Below are 26,594 nucleotides of genomic sequence, written 5' to 3' on the forward strand. Positions count from 1 at the left end.
TCTCAATAGGTTATAATGTGTGATTCTGGGCAAAGAGTTTCTAATAAAAGTACACACAGCTTCTCTGTAAACATTTTTGTTTCTGTTGTTTCTGTTATCTCTGGAACATTTCCTGTGGCCTCATGTCTTGGATAGAAGATGGAGAGTTTATCAAATTATCATTTTTAATTACTATTTATCATTTACTGGTTTGTCTTCAGTGAAAATAATTAGATATAATGGAGAATTCTTATCTCTTATATTTTTTCTTAAATTATAGGGATATCCAGGTCCTCGTGGGGTTCCGGGACCCACGGGTGCCCTGGGATTACCTGTAAGTACAGAAAAGACTTCTCTTCCCAATCACTAGAAAACACTCTAGAATATAACATGGTGTCTTTCACTTCCTTGCTTCTACTTGTTCTGCTATTTACTGCTCACTTCTAATAGTACAGCTCTGCAACCAATAGCCATATATAAGGAAATAGTCTAAAATTAAGTTTTGAAGTAAGACCAATTGGACAAATCACAAGCACAAGTTCCAACATACTGTTCTTAGAAATTTGCTAATATTCTCCAACTGAAAAAATCCTTAGAAAAATTTAGTATTCAAAAATTGAGTTTTGAAAAGTTCCATTTGTGTTTACAGGAAAATAATGAAGTCTTGTCTCTAAAGAGAAAGTTTGCTGATTAAAGATTGAAAGTTATTGTGTCCTTAAATGTGAAAAATATGAGCCTTTGTGATCCCCTAAGTAGAACTATTATCAAAAAGGGTTTATGCTGTTTTGTGAAGGTTCTGTTTTGAAGATAAGCCCAATTTTCCAGCATACTGATAGACATGTATTGACTTGCAAATGAGGAAGACTGATCTAGGGCACGGTTGCTAATTTTTTTAGTCGTGTAAGATAAAAAATAGATTTTAGTTCCTGTGAAAGTTCACTGTTTTCATTTTCATCTACCTATGTTATACAGATAAATAAACTTTGCTTTCTAAGCAAGTCTTCATTGAAGACTATTAGGTATAAAAAGAGCTCATTGTAATTGACTGAATAATAATGAAATCTTCATTGAAGGCTATTTTTGTAGCATATTAATTTGGAAAAATTTGTGGCATTTTTCATGGTAACAGAAAAAATCCATTTTTATGTGATGGGATTATCATAAACATCTAGAGGAATGAGAAAGAAGTCTTGGAAAAGTAGCCATTGCTTCTTTGATGGACCAGGGAGGTTAGACTGGTCACAGTGGTGCCGTGCATATCTCCCTCCACTACCACTCCATATGTGTTTATCATAAAAACCATGTGGTCAGTGAATATTAAGTACTTCTCATTCTATTCAGGGTATAAACAGTTAGAAATTAAATTTCTCCAAATAGTAGGATATGTCAAAGGCAGAGTATTGGGAAAGGCCAATATGATATTTGTTTTTTAAGAATTCCCAGTGAGAATTGCATGTCATAAGAATGGTTATAGCTACTATTCTTGTAATATTCCTGTGAATTCTGTAACTGATTTTTAAATTTTCAACATGTAGGGTCATGTCGGGGCAAGAGGACCACCTGGGATTCCAGGTCCTAAAGGACGAAGAGTAAGTTATCAAATCAAGGAAGTACATTAACCAAAAAAAAAAAGAAAAAAAAAAAGACAATGTAAATAGTGATGTGTTCAGCAAAAATAGCTTATATTAGATGGAAACATTAATTGCAGTGTAACTTATAATCATTTGTACTTATAAAATCATACCTTTCCATTTTGTGTTTTAGAAATTTTACTGACTGAAGAATTCTCTCTTATTCCAACTTCCAGTTTCATCCACTGGGGGAATTGTAAATGTGAAGATATTTAAATAAGTTATTTTTGAACTCACAGACTTATATAGCAAGAGATAGTAACAGCATGATAAAGAGTGATAGGAAATAGAATGAGGATACAAAGGATGACTAAGAGTTTATTCACTGTAAATAAGAGGTAATATAATCATTGTCTAATAATTATGCTTAATAATTAAAAACCTTTCATTCTTTAAGTCTTTTAAACATTTAGATCCTGTTTTTTTCTTTAAAGAGGTAAGAACCACCATTTATTACATGCCTGTCATGTGCCAAGCACTTTTACATATACTAATACTCAAAACCACTCTAAAAGGGAGAGGCATTTATCTCAGATATTATAGTTGAGGAAAATGGGGCTCCAAGAGTTTAAGCATATGAACCATTGACATAGGTCTAGGGCACAACCAGGATTCAAACCTTAGAGTGTCTAACTTCAAAGCCTATGGTTTTTCAATACCACATTGAATATTAGAATATTTTTCCTTGATTAATTTGAATATGTAGGCTCTAAGAACTCCTTGGCTTTACCTTGGTTTTCTTCCTTGGCTTTACCTTGAATTTTACGGCTAGAGAAGAAGATATTTTAAAATGCTAAAATAATGGCCTCCAAATAACAAAGATTAAAAAAAAAAAAAAACACACCCTCTCATTTTCCAGTTGGCAAGTGCAAGAAAGGTGCTTAGTTTAAAATAACACCTTTAGGAACTCATTGGCCATACAATGATATGGATTCGGGACATTCACTGTTGTGGCTTGGTTTCAGTCCCTGATCAGGGAGCTAAGAGCCTAAAAGCTGCACAACGTGGCCAAAAAATAAAATAAGCCCAAAGAAGTAATGACTTTAATTTCATATGCTGTGTTTTAGGTGAGGATTAAAGAAAAAGAGCAAATTTTTCTATATCATCACTTCTTTTCTGAAAAACTATTTTCCTTTCTGGGTTATGGATTTACAGTCTATAAATAATACTGATGGCCACATCTATTTTAGCCCAAATGAGATTTAGAATAATAAAAAATCATGGAAGATGATCTGTACTCTGTCATTTTAGTGGTCTGTACCCTGCCAACATTCAGTACTTGGTCAGGTCAAATGTGTTTATTCAGCGCTGTATTACTCACAGTGGTAAAGTTCAACCAACTTTGTGACAGATGAAAAAAAAAACCACTTTATTTGGTTAGCTAAATAATTGAGATACTATTGGTTATCCAGGCATACATAAGCCATATACTTAAGCAGGATATGTTTCTGAATCACTTGTGCTATCTCATGTCATATGGAAAGTTTATTTATCTGTAGTTTTTTAACTTCCCTGTGATCCCTGGGCAAATATCACTGTTTTCTGATTTGACACTTTGTCTTCATCTCTCGCCTCCTCAGAGGTCTCTCTCATCCTCCAGATACATTTTACTGATATATTTCCAGATGACTCCTCATAATTATTCAAAGTACACCCAATATTTCTTAAGCAAAGTTTTAGTTTAGAAATAAGGGCTTCATTTAGTACAAAAGTGCTTCCTTTATAGGAGAATATTTCATGTAATCAGTCAACACTGGGAATACAAAAAGAACTGAAGACCAGAATGTTAAGGAAAAAATATAGTATTATGAAGTTCCATTCTAGTTCTCACCTAGTATCTTCTGCCATCAACCTATTTTCTCATCTATTCTCCACTATAGATGTGATCATAATGCATACCATTTCAAATGTTTTTCACTCACAAAAATTTGAGAATTTCTGTCCAGCCTACAGGGATTAATGCAAGTTATTTGGATGGAGATGCCTGTGCCCCAGCCTTTCCTTGCTACCCCAAAGACTGAAGAGGTCAATATTTCCAGCACAACTGTAACACTTTATGACACACAACTGGGTCACAGTACATCGGAGGGGAAGCTAGGCACATTTTCATGGAGACTATACAAAAAACTCTCAGTATGAAACTACTGCTTATACGCTCTTGCTATTCTGCCTGTGATTTGTACTTTTATCATATGTGAATATGTGAACATCATGAATGGTAGGACTGCAGCCAAGGATTCTGCTTCTCCGTCTGATTCTCTGCTATCCATCCATCTGCCATTCATCTGTCTAACATTTGCTGATTTAATACAATCTGTCAAACTCTCCTACTATCTTGGGGAATTCAAGGTTAACTATTCCTTAGATATAAGCCACATGATTTCATGGTTTAATGACTTAACAGTCAGTGGCTTTTAAAGTATCATACAATATTGACAGAGAATAGCAAAAGCTCAAGCAAGCAACAATACCTGCCATCTCAGGAAACAATCTAAACAACTTAGTATCATGAAAACTTTTCTAACTTGTTTTGTGAAGATTATATAATCTTGCCCTTTATGAAAAAGATAACAGGATTGACTGGAAATGTTCATGTAGTTTGAGATTGTTAGATAGGAGAGTTACCTGTAGCCCATAGTGACTTATTTTCCTTTCTTGGGCTCTGATATCACTGTGGATGTGCAACCATGAAATTAAAAGATGCTTGCTCCTTGGAAGAAAAGCTATGACAAACGTAGATAGCATATTAAAAAGCAGAGACATCACTTTGTTAACAAAGGTCCATACAATCAAAGCTATGGTTTTTCCAGTAGTCATGTACAGATGTAAGAGTTGGACCATAAGGAGGGCTGAGCGCCGAAGAACTGATGCTTTTGAATTGTGATTCTGGAGAAGACTCTTCAGAGTCCTTTAGACAGCAAGATCAACCTGTCAATTCTAAAGGAGATAAACCCTGAATATTCATTGGAAGGACTGATGCTGAAGTTGCAATACTTTAGCCACCTGATTCAAAGAGCTGACTCATTGGAAAAGACCCTGATGCTGGGAAAGATTGAAGGCAGGAGGAGAAGGGGGCAACAGAGGATGAGATGGTTGGGTGGAATCACTGACTCTATGGACATGAATTGGAGCAAACTCTGGGAGACAGGGAAGCCTGGTATGCAGTCCATGACGTCGCAAAGAGCCGGACACAATCTAGAGACTGAACACAGCTAACTCGTAGCCGACTTTTAACTTTTCCAAAAGAGGACAAAAAAAAGATTAGATTTTTTTTTTTTTTAGCCAGAATACATTCTTCAAGAGCTTTATATTATAGCTAATCAGATATTTTAAGGCAAGTACTAGAAAGAATAACTTTATACCCAATTAGGTACCTATTGTAATACTGCTTGTCTAGTCTTCTTAGAACTTGACCTGAAGCTTGTTGTCTCAGGAGTCAGAGAAGGCATATACAGTAACCCAGGGATAACTTCTACAACCAATATCAAAGTAAAAGTTATAAATGTTGATAAAGCTAAGCTTTAGTTAATTAACCAACCCTTAACTGAAGCATCGGGAGGACCAGACTTTTCAAGAGTTCTGCCAGTCTTAACATGGAGTCAGAATTTTTATCTTCTCCCCACTACCCGCTTTCTGCCACAAGCAAACTTACATTTCCAATTTGATTTTATATTAATGCTGTCATAATTCTACTGGCTAATATTAACAAAATATCCAAGATAGTCAGAAATTTCATGTTACGAGAGAGTTAAATGCCTGGTTACCAGTGGACACACTTCTAGATCATACTTGTTTCCTGTGGTATTTTATAGTGCTAACTACTCATTTCTTTTCATACTTTCTCAGCCATGTTCTATTATTACTCCAAAAAATTTCTGAAAGTGTTTTCCTAAAGAGAAGAAAAAGGGAAAAGGGCATAGAAGGTGCTAGGGAAAGAATCAATATAGGCTACTGAATTTTTAAGGTTAAGGTAATTATTAAAACAAGGTCCTGTGAGATTGCACTTGAAACTTCAGTCATTCTTTAAGTTTGGTTTTTCTTCTACCTTCAGATACTTAGCTGTCAAACATTCCAAGGAAGCCCCACCCCAGGACCTTTGCAGTTTCTATTGCTCCTACCAGAATGATCTTTCCCAAGTTATTTGCATACCCTCAGTCTCATCTCCTTCAGGTCTAGCCACATGTCACTTGAGAGCTTTCTCAAACAGCCCTCTAAAGTAGCCCCCCTCCCCACCTTAGATTCTTTCTAGTCTCTTAACCTTTATTTTTCTTCATTATAGCTGATTACCAATAGTCATTTTATATTATAATTTTATATATGTATTTGCTTTTTTATAAATTCAGGGATTTGTCTCTTCTCCCAGTTGGTCCTCAATAAATGTTTGTTAAGTGAATAGCACTTTGAAAGTCACATAGCAATTAAGTCCATATTCCTCAATCTGACATTCAGGGTCCTATACATTCAGAGTTTAACTTAGTTTTGCAGTCTTTTATGGGAAAATAGGGTCAAAAGTAAGCTGGGGACATGTCATGGAATGCCTTAAATATAGACTGAGAAATTGTAGTGCTTTGGCTCTAGTATGCCCAGTGGAGCTATACAGCCTCATGGAGCATGAGTCTTCTCTGCAATCCCATGAATGTTCCCAACAGGATCAGGGTATGCAGTTACCCCAAGAGCACCCAGGAAGAGCATCCTATTACAGTAAGCGGCTTTATAAACAGTATAGTATAAACTGAGTTGACCTCAGATGGGATATAGTAGAAGGTGCTGAAGCCTGTGGGGCTCCTTCAAATCATCATGTTATATTAGGAAATTTGTATCAATGTTTTGCATAGAAATCTTCAATGCCGCCTCATTGTTTATTGATTCAACTATAAACTCCAGTCCTTTACCTTTTAAATCCCAGTCTTTCTACAATTATTTATTAATATAGAAATACTAGAAAATGCTCAGTGTAATCAATAACTCAGGTTAAATGAACTACATTTTTCATTCTTGTATATCTTCTTTTCTGCCTCTGTATCCTTTTCTCATACTATCCCTCTATTTAGAATTTCTTCCAGAGCATGATCTCTGACTGTCAAAATAATACCTCCATTCCCTTTACAACCTGTGGAAGCTCTCTCCCTCCTTTAAATCACTTTACCCCTTAACACACCTCATCTCTGCCTATATTATAGTTGCTTTTGTAATTTACCTTATATCATAATATGGATACCTATAACATTTAATGCAGTGCCTTTTTCACAGTTAGTGTTCAGTTAATGCTTGTAGAATTTGATTAATTCTCTTTAAAAGGACTTTAAGATCTTCCAAGGACAGTTATAATTTTGTCAAGAAATGTATACCATCTTTCATTAGAGAATGACTTTTGCAACTAATATTCACAGCTAATTACTCATTTAGTATCGATAGCAACACAGCTCAGAAATTTTAAACATACATGAACATTCTCAGCAGCATTTTCTGTTCCTTTTCTGGGCCCATGGCCATCTTTCAGTGGTCAAGCAGGTGCATGGTAGAGAACATGCAGTCAGCATTCATTTCCTAATAAAGTGGTGAGAAGAGTGCCATTCCAAAAATATAAAACAAGAAGACTGTTTGGACAAACTAGCTACTTTAAAGTTACTTTACAGTTGTTTTTAGGATAAATTCTGGATTTCTGTAGAGTAAAGGATAAGGTAAACAAAATACTTAAATAACAAATCTATATTACAGCTGCCTGCCTCAACAACTCAATCAGCTGTCTTTATGGTTATCTGATTTACAATTTTGCATTAAATCTTGAAAACACTGGCCTGATTCTCCTATGCAAATGAGTTCACCCATATACCCAGCTGTATTCTTTACTGTGTTCCTGGCCCAGAAACAAGCAAAAGGAGTTTGTCAACTATTGAGGGCAATGTCTCCATTTGTATGGATGCATAACAGTGCAAAAGAAACATGTAAAATTAACAACAGGATACTTTTTTCATCTCTAGGGACCAAGAGGACCAGATGGTCCCTTAGGAGAACAGGGTATACAAGGTACCAAGGTAATCATTTATTTTCTTATTTCATATGCAGTTAAATATTTTTGAGCCTATATTTCCTACCTGTCTAAACACTGATGTATTTTCTTATAAAAGTATGTTTCTAATTTTTAAGTCTAATTATGAAACGTACATAAGTTTTTACTATACTCACAGAAATGTGTTTTTGAAGTATATATTTAATGTCTTACTTTTTTGGTATGTGAGTGTATGTGTGTAAGACCATAATACCCATTCTTATTAACTCACCTGTTATTGATTCTTGTTAGGGTGAAACCGGAGATCAAGGAAAAAGAGGGCCTCATGGTCTTATTGTGAGTAGTAAAATATTTCACATTAACGATAAATATATAAAATCTTCCATTTTTCTTGATCTGTGATTCATATTTGAGGGGGCAGCTGCTTGACCCAGGCATTTTCTTTCTTGTGTAGGGTAAGACTGGAAACCCTGGAGAGAGAGGAGTTCAAGGAAAACCAGTAAGTAATTAAAAATAATCAAACCATAAATATATTTTACCCACTTTATCCTCTGATACAACTCTTGTTTAGTAATCAGTATTTTAGACCAAGAGAGTATAAGTTATTTTCCTCCTTTAGTCCTTAGATCATTCCTTCATTGGGGCAAATTGCTCACTCATTCTGGGCCTTTTCTGTACCTGTCTATAAACTGATAGTGGTAACTGACACTTTAACTTCATCTGATTATGATAGTTTTTCTGTAAAACCCATTTCAAGATAAAGTAGTGTGATATCATATAAACATAATGGAACATTATGAGGCTAATGTAAGAAACTTCTTTGAGGCCTCATGCCTAGTTTCATTTTAACTCAACTTGTGTTGTTTGGACCCTTAGTGTGTAGAGCTGTGTGTGTCTTTATATTTCCCATGGCCCTACTCTAAGAGTTTTTAATATCATATAATGTTAAATATTTTCCTAACCATCAAAAATCTCAGAATTATACAATTTTTTTCTCTGGGACATAAGTTCTGTGGTTATCAATATTAACTGAAGGGAAGAAAATATGTTTTTAAAAAGAGAAATATATTCACATACACATGTATGTTACTCATATATACATGTATAATTTTGAATACACGAGCTTAAACGTATGGGTTTTTTATTTCATTTTGAACATAGTTTTTAATGTCATTTTGATTTGTTATATACATATATGTATAATTTAAAGTTATACAGTTTAAATATACAGCAACTGAATAGTCAGAAAAGGATAGGACAAAATTGTTTTAGTTGCTGTAGTAGTTATCACTAATGTCACTGGATTCACTTGTTCGTCTATGAAATCTGCTGCCCCCTGCCTGTTGTTTCCCATAATAGCATTACATTTGACAATGGTCAAACCTACAGTAGCAGACACTTAAAAGAGAAAAACGGTTGTATCCAGGGAAAGAAATTGTTTGTGAGAATATATTATTAATTGAAGTCACCCTGGAAGACTATTTCTGAGTATTAATATTCATCATCTGAGTTTCTTTTATATCAATGTAAACAGTGTTTCTAGAGATTCTTCCATGTTGCTGCACTGTACACAAAATTAACATTTGTGATGAATGGAAACACTGGGAATTTTTCAAGCCTGTTCTTATTTTAGAAAAATGAAACCAGGAGAAGTTAAATTACTTACACATATTGTACACTGTTGACATTCCTTAGATTTTACCTTCATGTTCAGCTTATCACATATGCCTGGATAAATGTAAAATTAGATATCTGGTTTCCTCAATCAAAAATGGTTGAGGAAACCAAACAATTCTTACTAGAACCATTTTGTAACTAGCTGACAGCAAACAAGTCTCATAGATTATTGTAAGAGTAAAGTTACGTTAGCAGATGACAGTACAAAATGAGTTAATACTAACTGTTGAGGTTTACTTAGATTTGTACATACATCATCCCCTTGGTCTTGATTGAACTGAAAGAGACTTGAGATCTGAAGAAAGCTAGCATCAATCAATCCAACAAATCCAGATGCCCCCCAAATACATTTGATCCTGCAGAGTAATCTCAGTGTCTCTAGTCATTTTTTCACTGTCAACAATCAGACAGTGCTTATAATAGAAAGATGCACTGGAGGTCAGATTGACCTTTGTTTTAGTGCATGCTGCTAATAATGTATAGTCTTGGCTAGGTTGGTTAGCTTTTCAGATCATATTTTCTTTATGTGTAAAATAGACATCTCTAAATTGTCATGGAATTGATGCTTTTGAACTGTGGTGTTGGAGAAGACTCTTGAGAGTCCCTTGAACAGCAAGGAGATCCAACCAGTCCATCCTAAAGGAAATCAGTCCTGTATATTCACTAGAAGGACTGATGCTGAAGCTGAAACTCCAATACTTTGGCAACCCGATGCAAGGAACTGACTCATTTGAAAAGACCCTGATGCTGGAATGATTGAAGGCAGGAGGAGAAGGGCACAACAGAGGATGGGATGGTTGGATGGCATCACCAACTCAATGGACATGAGTTTGAGCAAGCTCCAGGAGTTGGTGATAGACCAAGGAAGCCTGGTGTGCTGCAGTCCATGGGGTCGCAAAAAGTCAGACACCACTGAGCGACTGAACCGAACTGACTGAAATTGTCATAATGCTAAAACTAGGTATTAAATGAAAATTGCTAGCACATATAGTTCTTGGCTAGTCCAAATAAACAGAAGTACACTTGTTATGTTGTTGTTCAGTTGCTCTGTCATGTCTGACTCTTTGCAACCCCATGGACTGTAGCATACCAGACTTCCTTGTCCTTCGCTATCTCTCAGTGCTCAAGCTCATGTCCATTGAGTCAATGATGCTATCTAACCACCTCATCCTCTTTTCCAATGAGTCAGCTCTTCGCATCAGGTGGTCAAAGTATTGGAGCTTCAGCTTTAGTATCAGTCCTTCTAGTGAATATTCAGGATTGATTTCATTTAGAATTGACTGGTTTGATTACCTTGCAGTCCAAGGGACTCTCAAGAGTCTTCTCCAGAACCACAATTCAAAAGCATCAGTTCTTCAGCATTCAACTTTCTTTATGGTTCAACTGTCACATCTGTGCATCACTACTGGAAAAGCCATAGCTTTGACTATATAGACCTTTGTTGGCAAAGTGATGTCTCTGATTTTTAATGCACTGTCCAGGTTTGTCATAGCTTTTCTTCAAAGAAGGAAGCATCTTTTACTCTCATGGCTACAGTCACCACCTGCAGTGATTTTAGAACTCAAGGAAATAAAATCTGCTACTGTTTTAATTTTTTCCCTATCTATTTGCCATGAAATGATGGGACCAGATACCATGATCTTAGTTTTTTGAATGTTGAGTTTCAAGCCAGCTTTTTAACTCTCCTCTTTCACCATCAAGAGGCTTTTTATTTCCTCTTCACTTTATGCCATTAGGGTGGTATCATCTGCATATCTGAGGTTATTGATATTTCTCCTGGGAATCTTGATTCCAGCTTGTGCTTCATCCAGCCCAGCATTTTGCATGATGTACTCTGCATACAAGCTAAATAAGTAGGGTGACAATATATAGCCTTGATGTACTCCTTTCCTAATTGGGAACCAATCCATTATTCCACGTCTGGTTCTAACTGTTGCTTCCTCACCTGCCTACATGTTTCTCAGGAGACAGGTAAAGTGGCTGGTGTTCCTATCTCTTTAAGAGTTTTCCACAGTTTGTTGTGAATCAAGGGCCTTAGCATAGTCAGTGAAGCAGATAGATGTTTTTCTGGAATTCCCTTGCATTTTCTGTGATCTAATAGATGTTGGCAATTTGATCTCTGGTTCCTCTGTCTTTTCTAAATCCAACTTGTACATTTGGAAGTTCTCAGTTCACATACCGTTGAAACCTAGCTTGGAGAATTTTGAGCATTAACTTGATTGCTTGTGAAGTGAGTGTAATTGTGCAGGACTTTGAGCATTCTTTGATATTGCTCTTCTTTGGAATTGGATGAAAACTGACCTTACCCATATTTGTCTATGGGCCAATGTTATTTCCTATACTGTTTTTCTATTCGTGTGTATATCTGACTCAAAGAGAGAATCAAGAAGAAAGGACACAATGCATTGTGTTATTAAGGTGATAAAGTCCTCATAACTTATTAGTTTTCTAAATCTTATAAAAGAAACTATTAACAGTTCATTCATCATTGATTTTTATATAGATACTCTTTCAGTTGATGAGATAGGGGTATTAAATCTTCTACCTTCGATTTTTGTATTTGTCTATGACTCTAATTCTTTCAGATTTTGCTTTGTACATTTTGAAACTATTTTTTTAGTATTTACATATGGTTATTATGTCTTCCCAATCAACAGACCCTTTTATTATTACAAAATGTTCCTCTTTCTTTCTCGTAATACTTTTTATTTTGAAATCTACTTTATTTGATATGAGTCTCTCTAGCTGTTTGCATGGCATATGTTTTTATTCATTTATTTTCAAGCTATCTGTGCCTAGATGTTTAAAGTGAGTGTCTTAAAGTTACATCTTGCCTTTTAATTCATCCTGACAACCTCTGCCTTTTAATTAGTGTTGGCTCCATTTCCACCTAATGTAGTTATTGATGTAGCTGCATTTAGGCCTACCATTTTATGACAGTTTTTGACATTTTATGACAGCTTTTCCTTTGTCATGGTGGTGGTGTTCAGTGCCTTCTTTGTTGTTCAGTTGCTCAGGAGCATCCAGTTCTTTGTGACCCCATGGACTGCAGCACTCCAGGCTTCCCTGTCTTTCACCATCTCCCTGAGTGCCTTCTTTAGGCAGTGGATAACTTTGACAACTCCATTTTAATTCAGCTATTGACTTTTTAGCTATACTTCTTTTCATTATTACTTTTAAGTGGTTATTCTAGGTCAGAAGTCAATGAACCATCTCTGTAAAGAGCCACAGAATATTTAAGCCTTTGTGGCCATGTGGTCTCTGGTGCAACTACTCAGCTCTAGTGTCATAGTGTGGAAGAAACCATAGACAGTATATAAAGAATGAGCATGATTGTTCAAAAAAATTATTTACAAAATCAGGTGATAGTTTAAATTTGGCACTCCGACTGTAGTTTGCAAAAACTGATTTAGGGGTCACAATCTAAGGTTCTAATGTCTACTTAGAGTTAATGTAGTAATAATACTTAACATAATAGTAAGAAACTTGTAGCCATGTAAACTTGTTTACCAGCATCCTGTCTTACATGCTATACTTATTTTATGTATTACATTTCTATATATGTTATAAACCCCATATTTCAAAGTTAAAATTCTACTTTAATATAAATAGAATACTTTTTGTCTTACTATAAATGAAATACATGTTTTAGAGATATTTAGAAGGAAAGTAGTGATTTGTAAACGTATCCATGCATTTACTCTTTCTGGTGCTCTTAATTCTTTATATATATGCACATTTCTAAGAGGTATACTTCCCTGAAGCCTGTAGAACTTCCTTTAGGTTTCTTATAGTCAAGCTCTTTTACTGATGAAGTCTCTTAGTTTTTCTTTATTTCACCTTTATTCTTTTTTTTTCTTTTTTTTTTTTTACTTTACAATATTGTATTGGTTTTGCCATATGTCAACATGAATCCACCACAGGTGTACATGTGTTCCCAATCCTGAACTGCCCTCCCACCTTCCTCCCCATACCATCCCTCTGGGTCATCCCAATGCACCAGCCCAAGCATCCTGTATCCTGCATCGAACCTAGACTGGTGATCGTTTCTTATATGATATTATACATGTTTCAATGCCATTCTCCCAAATCATCCCACCCTCTCCCCCTCCCACAGAGTCCAAAAGACTGTTCTTTACATCTGTGTCTCTTTTGCTGTCTCGTATACAGGGTTATCGTTACCCTCTTTCTAAATTCCGTATATATGTGTTAGTATACTGTATTGGTGTTTTTTTTTTTTCTGGCTTACTTCACTGTGTATAATCAGCTCCAGTTTCATCCACCTCATTAGAACTGATTCAAATGTATTCTTTTTAATGGCTGAGTAATACTCCATTGTGTATATGTACCACAGCTTTCTTATCCATTCATCTGCTGATGGACATCTAGGTTGCTTCCATGTCCTGGCTATTGTAAACAGTGCTGTGATGAATATTAGGGTACACATGTCCCTTTCAATTCTGGTTTCCTCGGTGTGTATGCCCAGCAGTGGGATTGCTGGGTCATAAGGCAGTTCTGTTTCCAGTTTTTTAAGGAATCTCCACACTGTTCTCCATAGTGGCTGTACTAGTTTGCATTCCCACCAACAGTGTAAGAGGGTTCCCTTTTCTCCACACCCTCTCCAGCATTTATTGCTTATAGACTTTTGGATTGCAGCCATTCTGACTGGCGTGAAATGGTACCTCATTGTGGTCTTGATTTGCATTTCTCTGATAATGAGTGATGTTGAGCATCTTTTCATGTGTTTGTTAGCCATCTGTATATCTTCTTTGGAGAAATGTCTGTTTAGTTCTTTGGTCCATTTTTTGATTGGGTCGTTTACTTTTCTGGAATTGAGCTGCATGAGTTGCTTGTATATTTTTGAGATTAGTTGTTTGTCAGTTGCTTCATTTGCTATTATTTTCTCCCATTCCGAAAGCAGTCTTTTCACCTTGCTTATAGTTTCCTTTGTTGTGCAGAAGCTTTTAATTTTAATTAGGTCCCATTTGTTTATTTTTGCTTTTATTTCCAGTATTCTGGGAGGTGGATCATAGAGGATCCTGCTGTGATTTATGTTGGAGAGTGTTTTGCCTATGTTCTCCTCTAGGAGTTTTATAGTTTCTGGTCTTATGTTTAGATCTTTAATCCATTTTGAGTTTGTTTTTGTGTATGGTGTTAGAAAGTGTTCTAGTTTCATTCTTTTACAAGTGGTTGACCAGTTTTTCCAGCACCACTTGTTAAAGAGATTGTCTTTTCTCCATTGTATATTCTTGCCTCCTTTATCAAAGATAAGGTGTCCATAGGTGTGTGGATTTATCTCTGGGCTTTCTATTTTGTTCCATTGATCTATATTTCTGTCTTTGTGCCAGTACCATACTGTCTTGATGACTGTGGCTTTGTAGTAGAGCCTGAAGTCAGGCAGCTTGATTCCTCCAGTTCTATTCTTTCTCAAGATTGCTTTGGCAATTTGAGGTTTTTTGTATTTCCATACAAATTGTGAAATTATTTGTTCTAGCTCTGTGAGAAATACCACTGGTAGCTTGATAGGGATTGCCTTGAAGCCATTAATTGCTTTGGGTAGTATACTCATTTTCACTATATTGAATCTTCCGATCCATGAACATGGTATATTTCTCCATCTATTAGTGTCCTCTTTGATTTCTTTCATCAATGTTTTATAGTTTTCTATATATAGGTCTTTAGTTTCTTTCAGTTCAATTCAGTTCAGTCGCTCAGTCATGTCCGACTCTGCAACCCCATGAATTGCAGCACACCAGGCCTCCTTGTCCATCACCAACTCCCGGAGTTCACCCAGACTCTAAGTATTTTATTCTTTTCATTGCAATCATGAATGGAATTGTTTCCTTAATTTCTTTTTCTATTTTCTCATTATTAGTGTATAGGAATGTAAGGGATTTCTGTGTGTTGATTTTATATCCTTCAACTTTACTATATTCATTGATTAGCTCTAGTAATTTTTTGGTAGAGTCTTTAGGGTTTTCTATGTAGAGGATCATGTCATCTGCAAACAGTGAGAGTTTTACTTCTTCTTCTCCAATTTGGATTCCTTTTATTTCTTTTCCTGCTCTGATTGCTGTGGCCAAATCTTCCAGAACTATGTTGAATAGTAATGGTGAAAGTGGGCACCCTTGTCTTGTTCCTGACTTTAGGGGAAATGCTTTTTTTCACCATTGAGGACAATGTTTGCTGTGGGTTTGTCATATATAGCTTTTATTATGTTGAGGTATGTTCCTTCTATTCCTGCTTTCTGGAGAGTTTTTATCATAAAAGGATGTTGAATTTTGTCAAAGGCTTTCTCTGCATCTATCGAGATAATCATATGGCCTTTAGTTTTCAATTTGTTAATGTGGTGTATTCTTGAAGGATATTTTCACTGATTACAGAATTCTGGGTCAACAAAGTTTTTTTGTTGTTGTTGCTTCCATTCAGTACTGATTCCATTCAGTGCTGTAAAAATGACATGCCATTTATTTTTGGCCTGCATTATTTCTGAAGAGTGGTCTACACTTATCTTCATCGTTATTCCCCTGCATCTCTGTATCTTTGGTTTTCAGTAGTTTGATTGTGGGGGAAGGCAATGGCACCCCACTCCAGTACTCTTGCCTGGAAAATTCCATAGGCAGAGGAGCCTTGCAGACTGCAGTCCATGGGGTCGCGACAAGTCGGACACAACTGAGCGACTTCACTTTCACTTTTCACTTTCATGTGAAATGGCAGAAGGAAATGGCAACCCACTCCACTGTTCTTGCCTGGAGAATCCCAGGGATGGGGGAGCCTGGTGGGCTGCTGTCTATGGGGTCACACAGAGTCGGACATGACTGAAGCGACTTAGCAGCAGCAGCAGTTTGATTGTGATGTGCCTAGATGAATTTTCTTCACATTTATCCAGCTTGAGGTTTGCTGAGTTTTTTTCATGTGTAAATTATCTTTCACTAAATTTGGAAATTGAAAAATGTCTTTTTCAAAAATTTTTTCTACCCCATTTTCTTCTTTCCTTCTTGTAATCTAGTTAAATATATGTTAGTCATTCTGATTACCTTAGGTCCCTGGGGCCCTATCATTCCTAATTCAGTCTTTCTTCTTCCTGTTTTTTTTTTTTTAAACTATATAACCTAAACCTATGTTCCCTAAGCCCCTTTAATTTTATTCTTGATATTTTATTTTAAACTTTTATTTGGATATTTAATTTTCAGTTCCATACTTGTCATTGTTTCTTTTTATAGATACTTTTTATTCTGAGATTTCCTGTTTATTTATCTTAAGTACATTTTTATTTACATGAGTGAGCATTTTTATATTAACTACTTTAAAAATGTTATGTGATACTACTAAAATCTGTATTATCTTGAGTCTGGTTTCCATTAATTGCCTTTTCTTATAAATATGGGAATTTTTCCCTGTCAAGTAATTTTAAGCTATATCTTGAATATTTTGACTTATTCATTGTGGAGACTCTAAAGTCTATTATACTTCTTTGAAAAGTATTGTTTGTTTTTTAATTTGATAGGCATTTAACTTGGTGATCAAATTCCAAGTTTTCTCTCTTTTGTGAGTAGATGGCTGCTGAAATCTCTGTTAAGTGCTTTTAACCTTGTCTGGTCAACTTAGAGTCTGACATACCAATACAAACCTACACATGATTATTTAAAATAGAAGGGCACTGAATTCATGGAAATCAGTAAAAAGCAGTTTAGTATAGTGAAAGAGCTTGGCATTGAAATCAGACAGATTGAGTCAGATTCTGGTTCTTCCACTCACAGCTGTTTTGACTTAGTACAAATTATTTGACCCTTCTGAACTTCAGTTTGCCTATCAGGAAAATGAGATACATTTATAGTTATAAAAAAAATCATGCTCATTATGTTCCTAGCACAGGCCCTCAATAAACAGCAACCACTATAGTCATTAGCCTCCTGGTCATCACTGGCATCATTGCTGATATGCATCATGGAGCAAGGAGTTGTACTACAGATAAGGTATTTCAGTAGCCTTATAGCCTTAAAGGGAATCTGAAAAACCTTAAAAGGAATTTTTACTTTGTGCCAGCTTGTTCTTTTCTTTTTCATCTCCGATAAAAATAATTAGGGTCCATTTAGATTATTTCATAGCTTTGCCAAACAGCATTTATGCAGCATTAACAGTATTAAAAGTATATATCGAGCTTAATATTGTGCGCAGGCACACTTTACAAAGCAAATTGGGCAAGTATTATTTAAGGTTCTAAGTGCTTTATGTTTCAAATGGTATATCAGGCATAGAGGGATCCCTTATATCGATCTGGTCTTAGTTTAGGAGTATATGGGTAACGTGATTTTCATAACTGAAATGGTCTTAGATGAGAGTCCACAAGATTTTACAAATCTGCCTTTCTCTAATCGCTTCACCAGTGGCTCAGCAGTAAAGAATCCACCTGCAATGTAGGATGCAGGTGCAATTCCTGGGTTGGGAAGATCTCCTGGAGAAGGAAATGGCAACTCTCTCCAGTATTCTTGCTTGAAAAATCCGATGGACAGAGATGCCTGGCAGACTACAGTCCACGGGGGTCACAAAAGAGTCAGACACAACTGAGCAGCCAAACAACAACAACTACTTTTTCTAATCAGACAATCATATGTAACTAAACATAGCATTGATGACTATAACTTTTTGTTCCTGGAGATTTTTAATATCTTCCAATTTAATATCAATTTTTAGATTTTAAATTTAAGATAAAAGGATAATTGTGATCTGCTATATAATTGCTGAACTTCCCAAAGGCAATAATTTAGAAGAGTAGGAGTAGCAAATTGCAAATAGATAAGGTCAGTATTTTATATATCATTAGTAATCATCAGTATCTGATACACAATACATGCTCAGTTATACTTTGAATGGAAGGATCAAAGAGGACCTGGAAGTTGATTTAGAGTTTTATAGCCCTGGTGGCTCAGACAATAAAGAATCCTCCTGCAATGTAGGAGACCTGGGTTTGATTCATGGGTTGGGAGGATGCCCTGGAGAAGAAAATGGCTACCCCCTCCAGTGTTTTTGCCTGGAGAATTCCATGGACAGAGGAGCCAGACAGGCTACAGTTCATGGGGTCGCAAAGAGTAGGATATGACAGAGCAATTTTCACTTTACATAGCATTTTAGAATATGCCTCTATGTCTAAGATTCTATTTTATGTTACCATGGATAGCATGGTGTAAAAATGGGATAAAATAAAGAACATTGGAGAGGTCCAATTTGATCATTTCTGGTCATTAGGTTCTGAGACCCTTGTGCCTTCCCAGGCTGTAAGAGCAGAAGTCACCCTCCTTTATTTCTTGCCTGGAAAATCCCACGGACAGAGGAACCTGGCAGTCTGCAGTCCATGATCACAAAGAGCTGGGTATGAGTGACTGAGTGACTGAGCATACACACAGATATAAAGAACTCCTATGACTCATTGACAGAATAATAAACAACAATGGCAAAATGAGCAAAAGGACTTGAGTAACCATTCCTCTAAAGGAGATATATAAATGGCCAATAAATACATAAAAAGATTCTCAGTATCCTGGTCTTTAGGGACATGCAAATCAAGACCACACTGAGATACCACTTCCCACCCAGGGTAACTATTATCACATACACACACACACACACACATACACACAGACACACACACAGACACACACACAGACACACACACACACCCCTACACCTATATATGAAGAAAAAATAATCAGTGCTGACAAGGATGTGGAGAAATAGGAATCATGCCATGCTGGTGGGAATGTAAAATGGAGGGGCTGCTGTGGAAAGCAGTTTGCCCAGCTCCTCAAATTGTTGAACATAGAATTATATATTATCCATCAACCCATATAACTCACTTCTAGGTGCCCCAAAGAATGTAAAGTAAGGATACAAACAAATACTTGTATATTAATGTTAATAGGAGTGTTAGACATAATAACCAAAGTGTAGAAAACCTGAATTGTTTATTGATGATTAATGGATAAACAAAATGTGGTATATACATATAGCAGAATATTATTCAACCTTAAAAAGGAAAGAAGTCTTGACACATATTACAAATGGATGGATCTTTATGCTACATGAAATAAGCCAGACACAAAAGAAGAAATATTGTACGACTCCATGTATATAAGACCCTTTAATTACCTACTTTGACTGCTGCTGCTGCTAAGTCGCTTCATTCGTGTCCGACTCTGTGCGACCCCATAGACGGCAGCCCACCAGGCTCCTCTGCCCGTGGGATTTTCCAGGCAAGAGTACTGGAGTGGGTTGCCATTGCCTTCTTCACCTACTTTGACTACTTTAAGTCAAATTCATAGAGACAGAAAGTAGAATTGTGGTTGCCAGGGGAGGCAGGTGTGGGACAGGGAGCTATTTAATGGGTACAGTTTCAGTTTGGGAAGATAAAAAATTCTGAAAGTGGATGGTGGTAATAATGGTGAACACAACAATGTGAATATACTTAATGCCACAGTACTCTAAATTTACACATACTGTACACTTTAAAATTATTAAAATGGTGGATTATATGTGATGCGTATTTTACCACAAAATAAAGAATAAAGATAGAAAAATTAGATGGGAAGATCGTAAAAGAAAGCTGAGGTATGAAAACTAAAACATTTTCAAACATTATTTTTTCTCTAAGCTTTACCTTTGTTTATTCAGGGTTTACAAGGACCTCCAGGGAGTACTGGAGACAGGGGACTTACAGGAGAACTGGTAAGTATATTTTTATGTGTTTCTAATTGTGTTTTTCTCATAATGTATTTTACCTGTCTCTTATTATTGCTCTGTTGTTCTGTGGCTGGTATGTTTTTGAAATCAGCATTTATCATGGGCAGTTAATTATAAGAATGAATATTTTGCTGTGAAGATAATTTATAGTACCTTCCTGGTTTCATAAAGTCAAATTTGGTTCTGTTTATCTGGAACCATTAACACTGCATGTGTTTCTATTTTCAACAAATATAATTCTGTTTTATTGACTCTCAGAATTTTTTTCTTAACAGCTTGCTGTTTATATAATAATTATTATACTCCCCCCACAGATACACACACACAAAATCACACTTATGAGGGCAACTCTATAATAAAAGACTGTATAGAGAAGCCAGACTCTACATGTAATGGGCCAAAATGTGGAAACTTGACAGAAATGCTAGTAGGTCAATAATTCAGAAACTTACATCACATTTTCATACATAGGACTCAGTTATAGATTTTCCATGGAAAATGAACTGTGAAAATGAAATACCTTGCCACACCTTTCTCACAATATATTCTTTATTGCCTATGAAGTCATTCTTCTGGCTAATGGTATCAGATGCAATGTGCAGTAACATGCTCCTAAGATTTACAATACAAATGTTTTTGAAACTACTGTGTGGTTGATCTTATTCATCACATGACACAAAAGTTTATAAGTGGTTTTTACGCAGTTCATTTAGCTAGTATGAAGGGGAAAATTCTAATAGTCAAAGAACTATTCTTATCCATCTGTGTTCATTTCCTGCTTTATATATTTAACCTGTGGTATAAGCTCTTCAAACAAGAAGTCAAGATTTGACTATGTGTGTAATTTTTCCAAATATAGAATCTTAAATGTGATATTGATTTTATCAAACTAAATTCTTCTCAGTTTTCTCTGATTTGTATCTCTTAACCTGCCATCCCAATTCTAATATTTATTTGATCAAAAATCCTGTAAATATCTAAATATCTCTTTCTTCTAAAGAGACTATAGCTCCTTGAAGTCAGAGACCTTTTTTTTTCATCTTTGCCATCCTCTTTCCTATTACAATATCTGGCATATTTATCTATCTAGTGCATATTTGTTAAACAGCACTAATCAAAAAGTCATATACCCATGATGTAATCATTTAGCTGGTAATATTAGCTGAAGTGAAACAACAACAAAATTAATCTTAATAAAGAATGCATTTAAGTCATGATAAGCATATCAACAGAGCTATGGCAACAACAGAGATAATATCAAGTATTATACAAAATAAAAACATTTACTGTTGTAACTATAAATGACTAAATGGCTGAAAAAGCTTAAAAATTGACATTCAGGTCCCAGGGTCAGTGGCTCTGGTAAAGAAAATATAAATCAATTTGTAATGAGTGTGATGGGCTTTGTTTCACATATTTGAGCTATCTAGTAAAATCTAAGGGAATGTATAACAAAATAAACCATCTTAATTTAGGGTTAGGGAGACTTCCAGAAGAGGAGATTTTGTGCTGTGAACTGAAGGATGAAGAGTGGGTTACTTAAGCAAATATGGGGAAAAGTCATTCCAGAGAGAAGTCATGACCTGGGAGAAAGCCTTATATATTAATCTGAAGATCTAAAAGGCCAGTGTGACTGTGACACAGGGAATCGAGTGGGAAGTAAGTATAAGATGAGGATGGAAAGGAAGGCAGGGGATGAAACACATGCAACTCTGTAAGCCCCATTCCCAAGGATATGTATTTTTAGTGTAAGAACAAAGGGATATCTTTGAAAGGATAGAGCTAGTTTTATGATTGTCTTATTGTTTCATAAAGCTCACCCAGACCAAATAGGAATGGACCAAGAAAGCCTTTCTGTTACAACAGTCCAGATATGATACAGTAGAACTGTTTTGATTAGCAGAGAAAAAATGTAGGTATAAAATATTCCAAATGAGATAAAATCAACAGGGGAAAGATGTAAAGTATGTGAAATATCTGAAGTATGGTTTCTAAGGTTGTGGCTTGAAGTATCAATAGGTTATCTCTCATTAAAACTGAAAAAAAATCAGCAGCAATTTATGTTTGAGAATGGAAGATTAAATTTAGCTATGTTGATCTGAGGTGTCTTTGAGAAATGTGAAGATGGCAGTTGATTGTGGCGTTCAAAACAGAAAGAAGTGAAAAGTGAAGTGTTAGTCTCTCATTCGTGTCCAACTCTTTGCAAGTCCATGGAGTTGCCATTCCATTCTGCAAGGGATCTTCCCAACGCTGGGAGTGAATCCAGGTCTCCTGCATTGCAGGCAGGCTCTTTATCATCTGAGCCACCAGAATAATATCCTGAAATTTAAAATATTGGGGTTATCGGTCTAGGGAGAACATATAGGAAAGAGAAAAAGATATTGGGATGAACTTTGAAGAAATTCCACATATAATAAATGTTGATAGAAGGGAATGAAACTGCAGAAAAGATTGAAAGAGGCAAGAGGAAAATCAGATATATAAGTTAGGAGTTCAGCACTAACCATACCCATCTTAAAATCATGACAATCTTAAATTGCTTTAGAAGTATGTAAGCAAAAATAATACATCTATATTAGAGTAGAAGTGAAATTTATATGCCAAAATAAGAGAAAATTGAATCAAAAGTCTTAATGTCATTGAAAAAATAAGAGAATTCCAGAAAAACATCCATTTCTGCTTTATTGACTATGCCAAAGCCTTTGACTGTGTGGATCACAATAAACTGTGGAAAATTCTGAAAGAGATGGGAATACCAGACCACCTGACCTGCCTCTTGAGAAACCTATATGTACATCAGGAGATCAGGAAGCAACAGTTAGAACTGGACATGGAACAACAGACTGGTTCCAAATAGGAAAAGGAGTACGTCAAGGCTGTATATTGTCACCCTGCTTATTTAACTTATATGCAGAGTACATCATGAGAAATGCTGGACTGGAGGAAGCACAAGCTGGAATCAAGATTCCCAGGAGAAATATCAATAACCTCAGATATGCAGATGACACCACCCTTATGGCACAAGTGAAGGAGAACTAAAGAGCCTCTTGATGAAAGTGAAAGAGGAGAGTGGAAAAAGTTGGCTTAAAGCTCAACATTCAGAAAACGAAGATCATGGCATCTGGTCCCATCACTTCATGGCAGATAGATGGGGAAACAGTGGAAACAGTGTCAGACTTTATTTTGGGGGGCTCCAAAATCACTGCAGATGGCAATTGCAGCCATGAAATTAAAAGACACTTACTCCTTGGAAGGAAAGTTATGACCAACCTAGACAGCATATTCAAAAGCAGAGACATTACTTTGACAACAAAGATCCATCTAGTCAAGGCTATGGTTTTTCTAGTGATCATGTGTGGATGTGAGAGTAGGACTGCGAAGAAAGCTGAGCACCAAAGAATTGATGCTTTTGAACTGTGGTGTTGGAGAAGACTCTTGAGAGTTCCTTGGACTGCGAGGAGATCCAACCAGTCCATCCTAGAGGAGATCAGTCCTGGGTGTTCATTGGAAGGACTGATGTGAAAGCTGAAGCTCCAATACTTTGGCCACCTGATGCGAAGAGCTGACTCATTGAAAAAGACCCTGATGCTGGGAAATATTGAGGGCAGGAGGAGAAAGGCACAACAGAGGATGAGATGGTTGTATGGCATCATCGACTCGATGGATGTGAGTTTGCGTGGACTCCAGGAGTTGGTTATGGACAGGGAGGCCTGGTGTGCTGTGGTTCATGTAGTTGCAAAGAGTCAGATATGACTAAGCAACTGAACTGAACTGAACTGAAAGAATGGAACCTAAAAAAAGAAAGAACAAGAGTAGCAAATAGAAAACGGTAATAAATATAGTAGGTCTTACAGCTGTATCAGTAATCACTGAAATGTCAATGTTCTAAGAAACAGAGAGTAGGAAAAAAAATGAGACCTAACTATATGTTGTCTTCAAGGAACCAACTTTAAATATAAAGACACAGATATATTAAAAGTAAAGGGATGGACAAAATGGACTAAGATATGCTAACACTAACCAAAGGACAACTGTAGTAGTTATATTAATTTCAAACAAAATATACTGAAGATCAAGGATAATTATGAGGGATAAAGGGGGATACTATATAGTGATAAAGATATTAATTCTCCAAGAAGATATCATTGTGCTTAATGTATATGAATCTAACAGGAGAGCATCAGATTATGTGAAGCAAAAACTGATAGAACTCCAAGGATAAATGGACAAATTTATTATCTCAGTTGGAGACTTTAGCACACATCTATTTATCAGTTATTGAGAGATCCAGCAAGCAGATAATCAGTAAGATTATAGTTGAACTGAACATCACCATTAGAAAACTGAATCTAATTGACATTTATAAAAGTGAAAGTAAAAGTGAAGTCGCTCAGTCGTGTCCTACTCTGTCAACCCCGTAGACTGTAGCCTACCGGGCTTCAGTCCATCCATGGGATTTCCCAGGCAAGAATACTGGAGTGGGTTGCCATTTTCTTCTCCAGGGAATCTTCCCAACCCAGGGATTGAACCCAGGTCTCCTGCATTGCAGATAGACACTTTACTCTCTGAGCCACCAGGGAAGCCCCTTTTTAAATGACTTAATCCAATAACAGCAGAATATATATTCTTTGTAAGCTAACATGGAATATTCACCAAGATCGACTGTGTTCTGGGTCATAAAACACACTTTAACAAATTTCAAAGAGATGTCATACAAAATATACTCTCTATTCATAATGGAATTAAATTAGGCTACTAAGAGAAACATAACTGAAAAATATTTAAACTACACACTTCTAAATAACACTGGTTCAAAGAAGAAGTCTCAAGAGAAAATTTGACAATATTTTCAACTAAATGAAAATGAAAATATAACTTATCAAACTAGAATGCAGTGAAAGCAGTGCTTAGAGGCAAATTTATAGTATTAAATGCATATATTAGAGAAAAAGATCTAAAATCACTAATCCAAGCTTCCACTTTAGGAAACTAGGAAAAGAATAGAAAATTAAATACAAAGTAAACAGAAAAAAGTAAGTGATAAAAAAATCAGAGCAGATGGCCAGTTCAGTGGACATGGGTTTGATTCCTGGTCCAGGAAGATTCCACGTGGCCTGGGGGCAACTAAGCCCATGGGCCACAACTCCTGAGCCCACGTGCTGCAACTGCTGAATCCCATGCTTGCTGGAGCTTGTGCGTGGCAACAAGAGAAGCCACCCTAAAGAGAAGCTTGCGCACCACAGCTAGAGAGTAGCACCTGCTTGCCACATCTAGAGAAAGCTCAGACGCAGCGACAAAGACACCAAACAGCCTAAAAATAAATAGGTTAAAAAAAAATCAGAGCAGAAATCAATTAAATTAAAAACAAGAAAATAGAGAAAATCAATAAAACAAAAAATATATTCTTTGAAAAGACCAATAAAATTGGTGAAACCTTAGGCAGGATTATCAAGAAAAAAAAAAAAGAGAGAAGACTTTAATTACTAATAGTAGAAATGAAAAAAAGACTTTCACTACAGATCCCAAAGTCATTAAAAAGACAATACAGGAATACTATGGATAACTCTTTGCTCACAAATTTAATAGCCTAGTTGTAATGGACAAATTCCTTGAGAGACATAAACTACCAAAACTTAGACAAGGAAACTCTGATAATCTAAATAAGCCTATTTTAATTAAGGAAACTGAATCAATACAACTGAATCAGGTACAGTTTGCCATGTACCTGAAAGTAACACAACATTGTAAATCAATTATACTCCAATGTAAAATAAAAAATTTTTAAACTTAATCAATAATTAGTAACCTTCCAAAACAGAAAGCACTGGGCCTGGATGGTCTTACTAGTGAATTCTTTCAGAGATTTAAGGTATCATAAAATGACACCCATTTTCTACAACAATCTTGTTTTCAGATACAAGAAAAGTATAATCCATGAATGAAGATTTTGATAGGTTGGACTTCATTAAAATCTAAAAACTTCTATTCTTGGACATGTTCAGAGAATGAAGACATGTTACATAGTGAGGGGAAAATATTTGTAAGACAGGTATCTGTTAAAGGACTTGTATCCAAAGATATAGAAAGAACTCTTAAAATTCAACAATAAGAAAACAAACAGTTCAATTGAAAAATACAGAAAAGGTTTGAACAGACATACAGATGGCAAGAAGCAAATTAAGATCTGCACAGCAGCATGTGTCATTAGAGAATTGCAAATTAAAACAATGGCATGCCATTACACATCTGTAAGAATGGCTAAAATCCAAAACACTGACAATACCAAATGCTAAAAAAGATGTGGAACGAAAGAAATTCTCATTCATTGTTGGTGGAAAGCAACTTTGGAATATAATTTGACAGTTACTTACAAAGCTAAACATACTCTTACCACATGATCCAGCAATCATACTCCCTGGTGTTTACTAAAATAAGTATAAACCTAAGTCTGCCCAAAATCTGCACATATATGTTCATAGCAGCTCTATTCATAGGTGCTAAAAATTGGAAGCAACCAGTAATGTCCTTCAAAAGGTAAATGGTTAAAAAAACTACGGTAC

The 26,594-nt window shown here is 35.8% G+C and overlaps 1 protein-coding gene across 2 annotated transcripts in view; it reads left to right on the forward strand.

Moving 5' to 3' along the window:
• The window catches only part of COL24A1 (collagen type XXIV alpha 1 chain), a 392,623-nt gene that overhangs the window by 238,002 nt on the left and 128,027 nt on the right, over positions 1-26,594 (forward strand). For both annotated transcript variants that reach the window (XM_040232413.1, XM_040232414.1), the window contains exons 28-33: positions 260-313; positions 1,515-1,568; positions 7,592-7,645; positions 7,912-7,956; positions 8,075-8,119; positions 19,966-20,019. In XM_040232413.1, the coding sequence (XP_040088347.1) occupies positions 260-313; positions 1,515-1,568; positions 7,592-7,645; positions 7,912-7,956; positions 8,075-8,119; positions 19,966-20,019 (306 nt within the window). The remainder of the gene's footprint in view (positions 1-259; positions 314-1,514; positions 1,569-7,591; positions 7,646-7,911; positions 7,957-8,074; positions 8,120-19,965; positions 20,020-26,594) is intronic.

The sequence above is a fragment of the Oryx dammah genome, unplaced genomic scaffold, assembly GCF_014754425.2.
Source record: "Oryx dammah isolate SB20612 unplaced genomic scaffold, SCBI_Odam_1.1 HiC_scaffold_28, whole genome shotgun sequence".
Classification (NCBI taxonomy): domain Eukaryota; kingdom Metazoa; phylum Chordata; class Mammalia; order Artiodactyla; family Bovidae; genus Oryx; species Oryx dammah.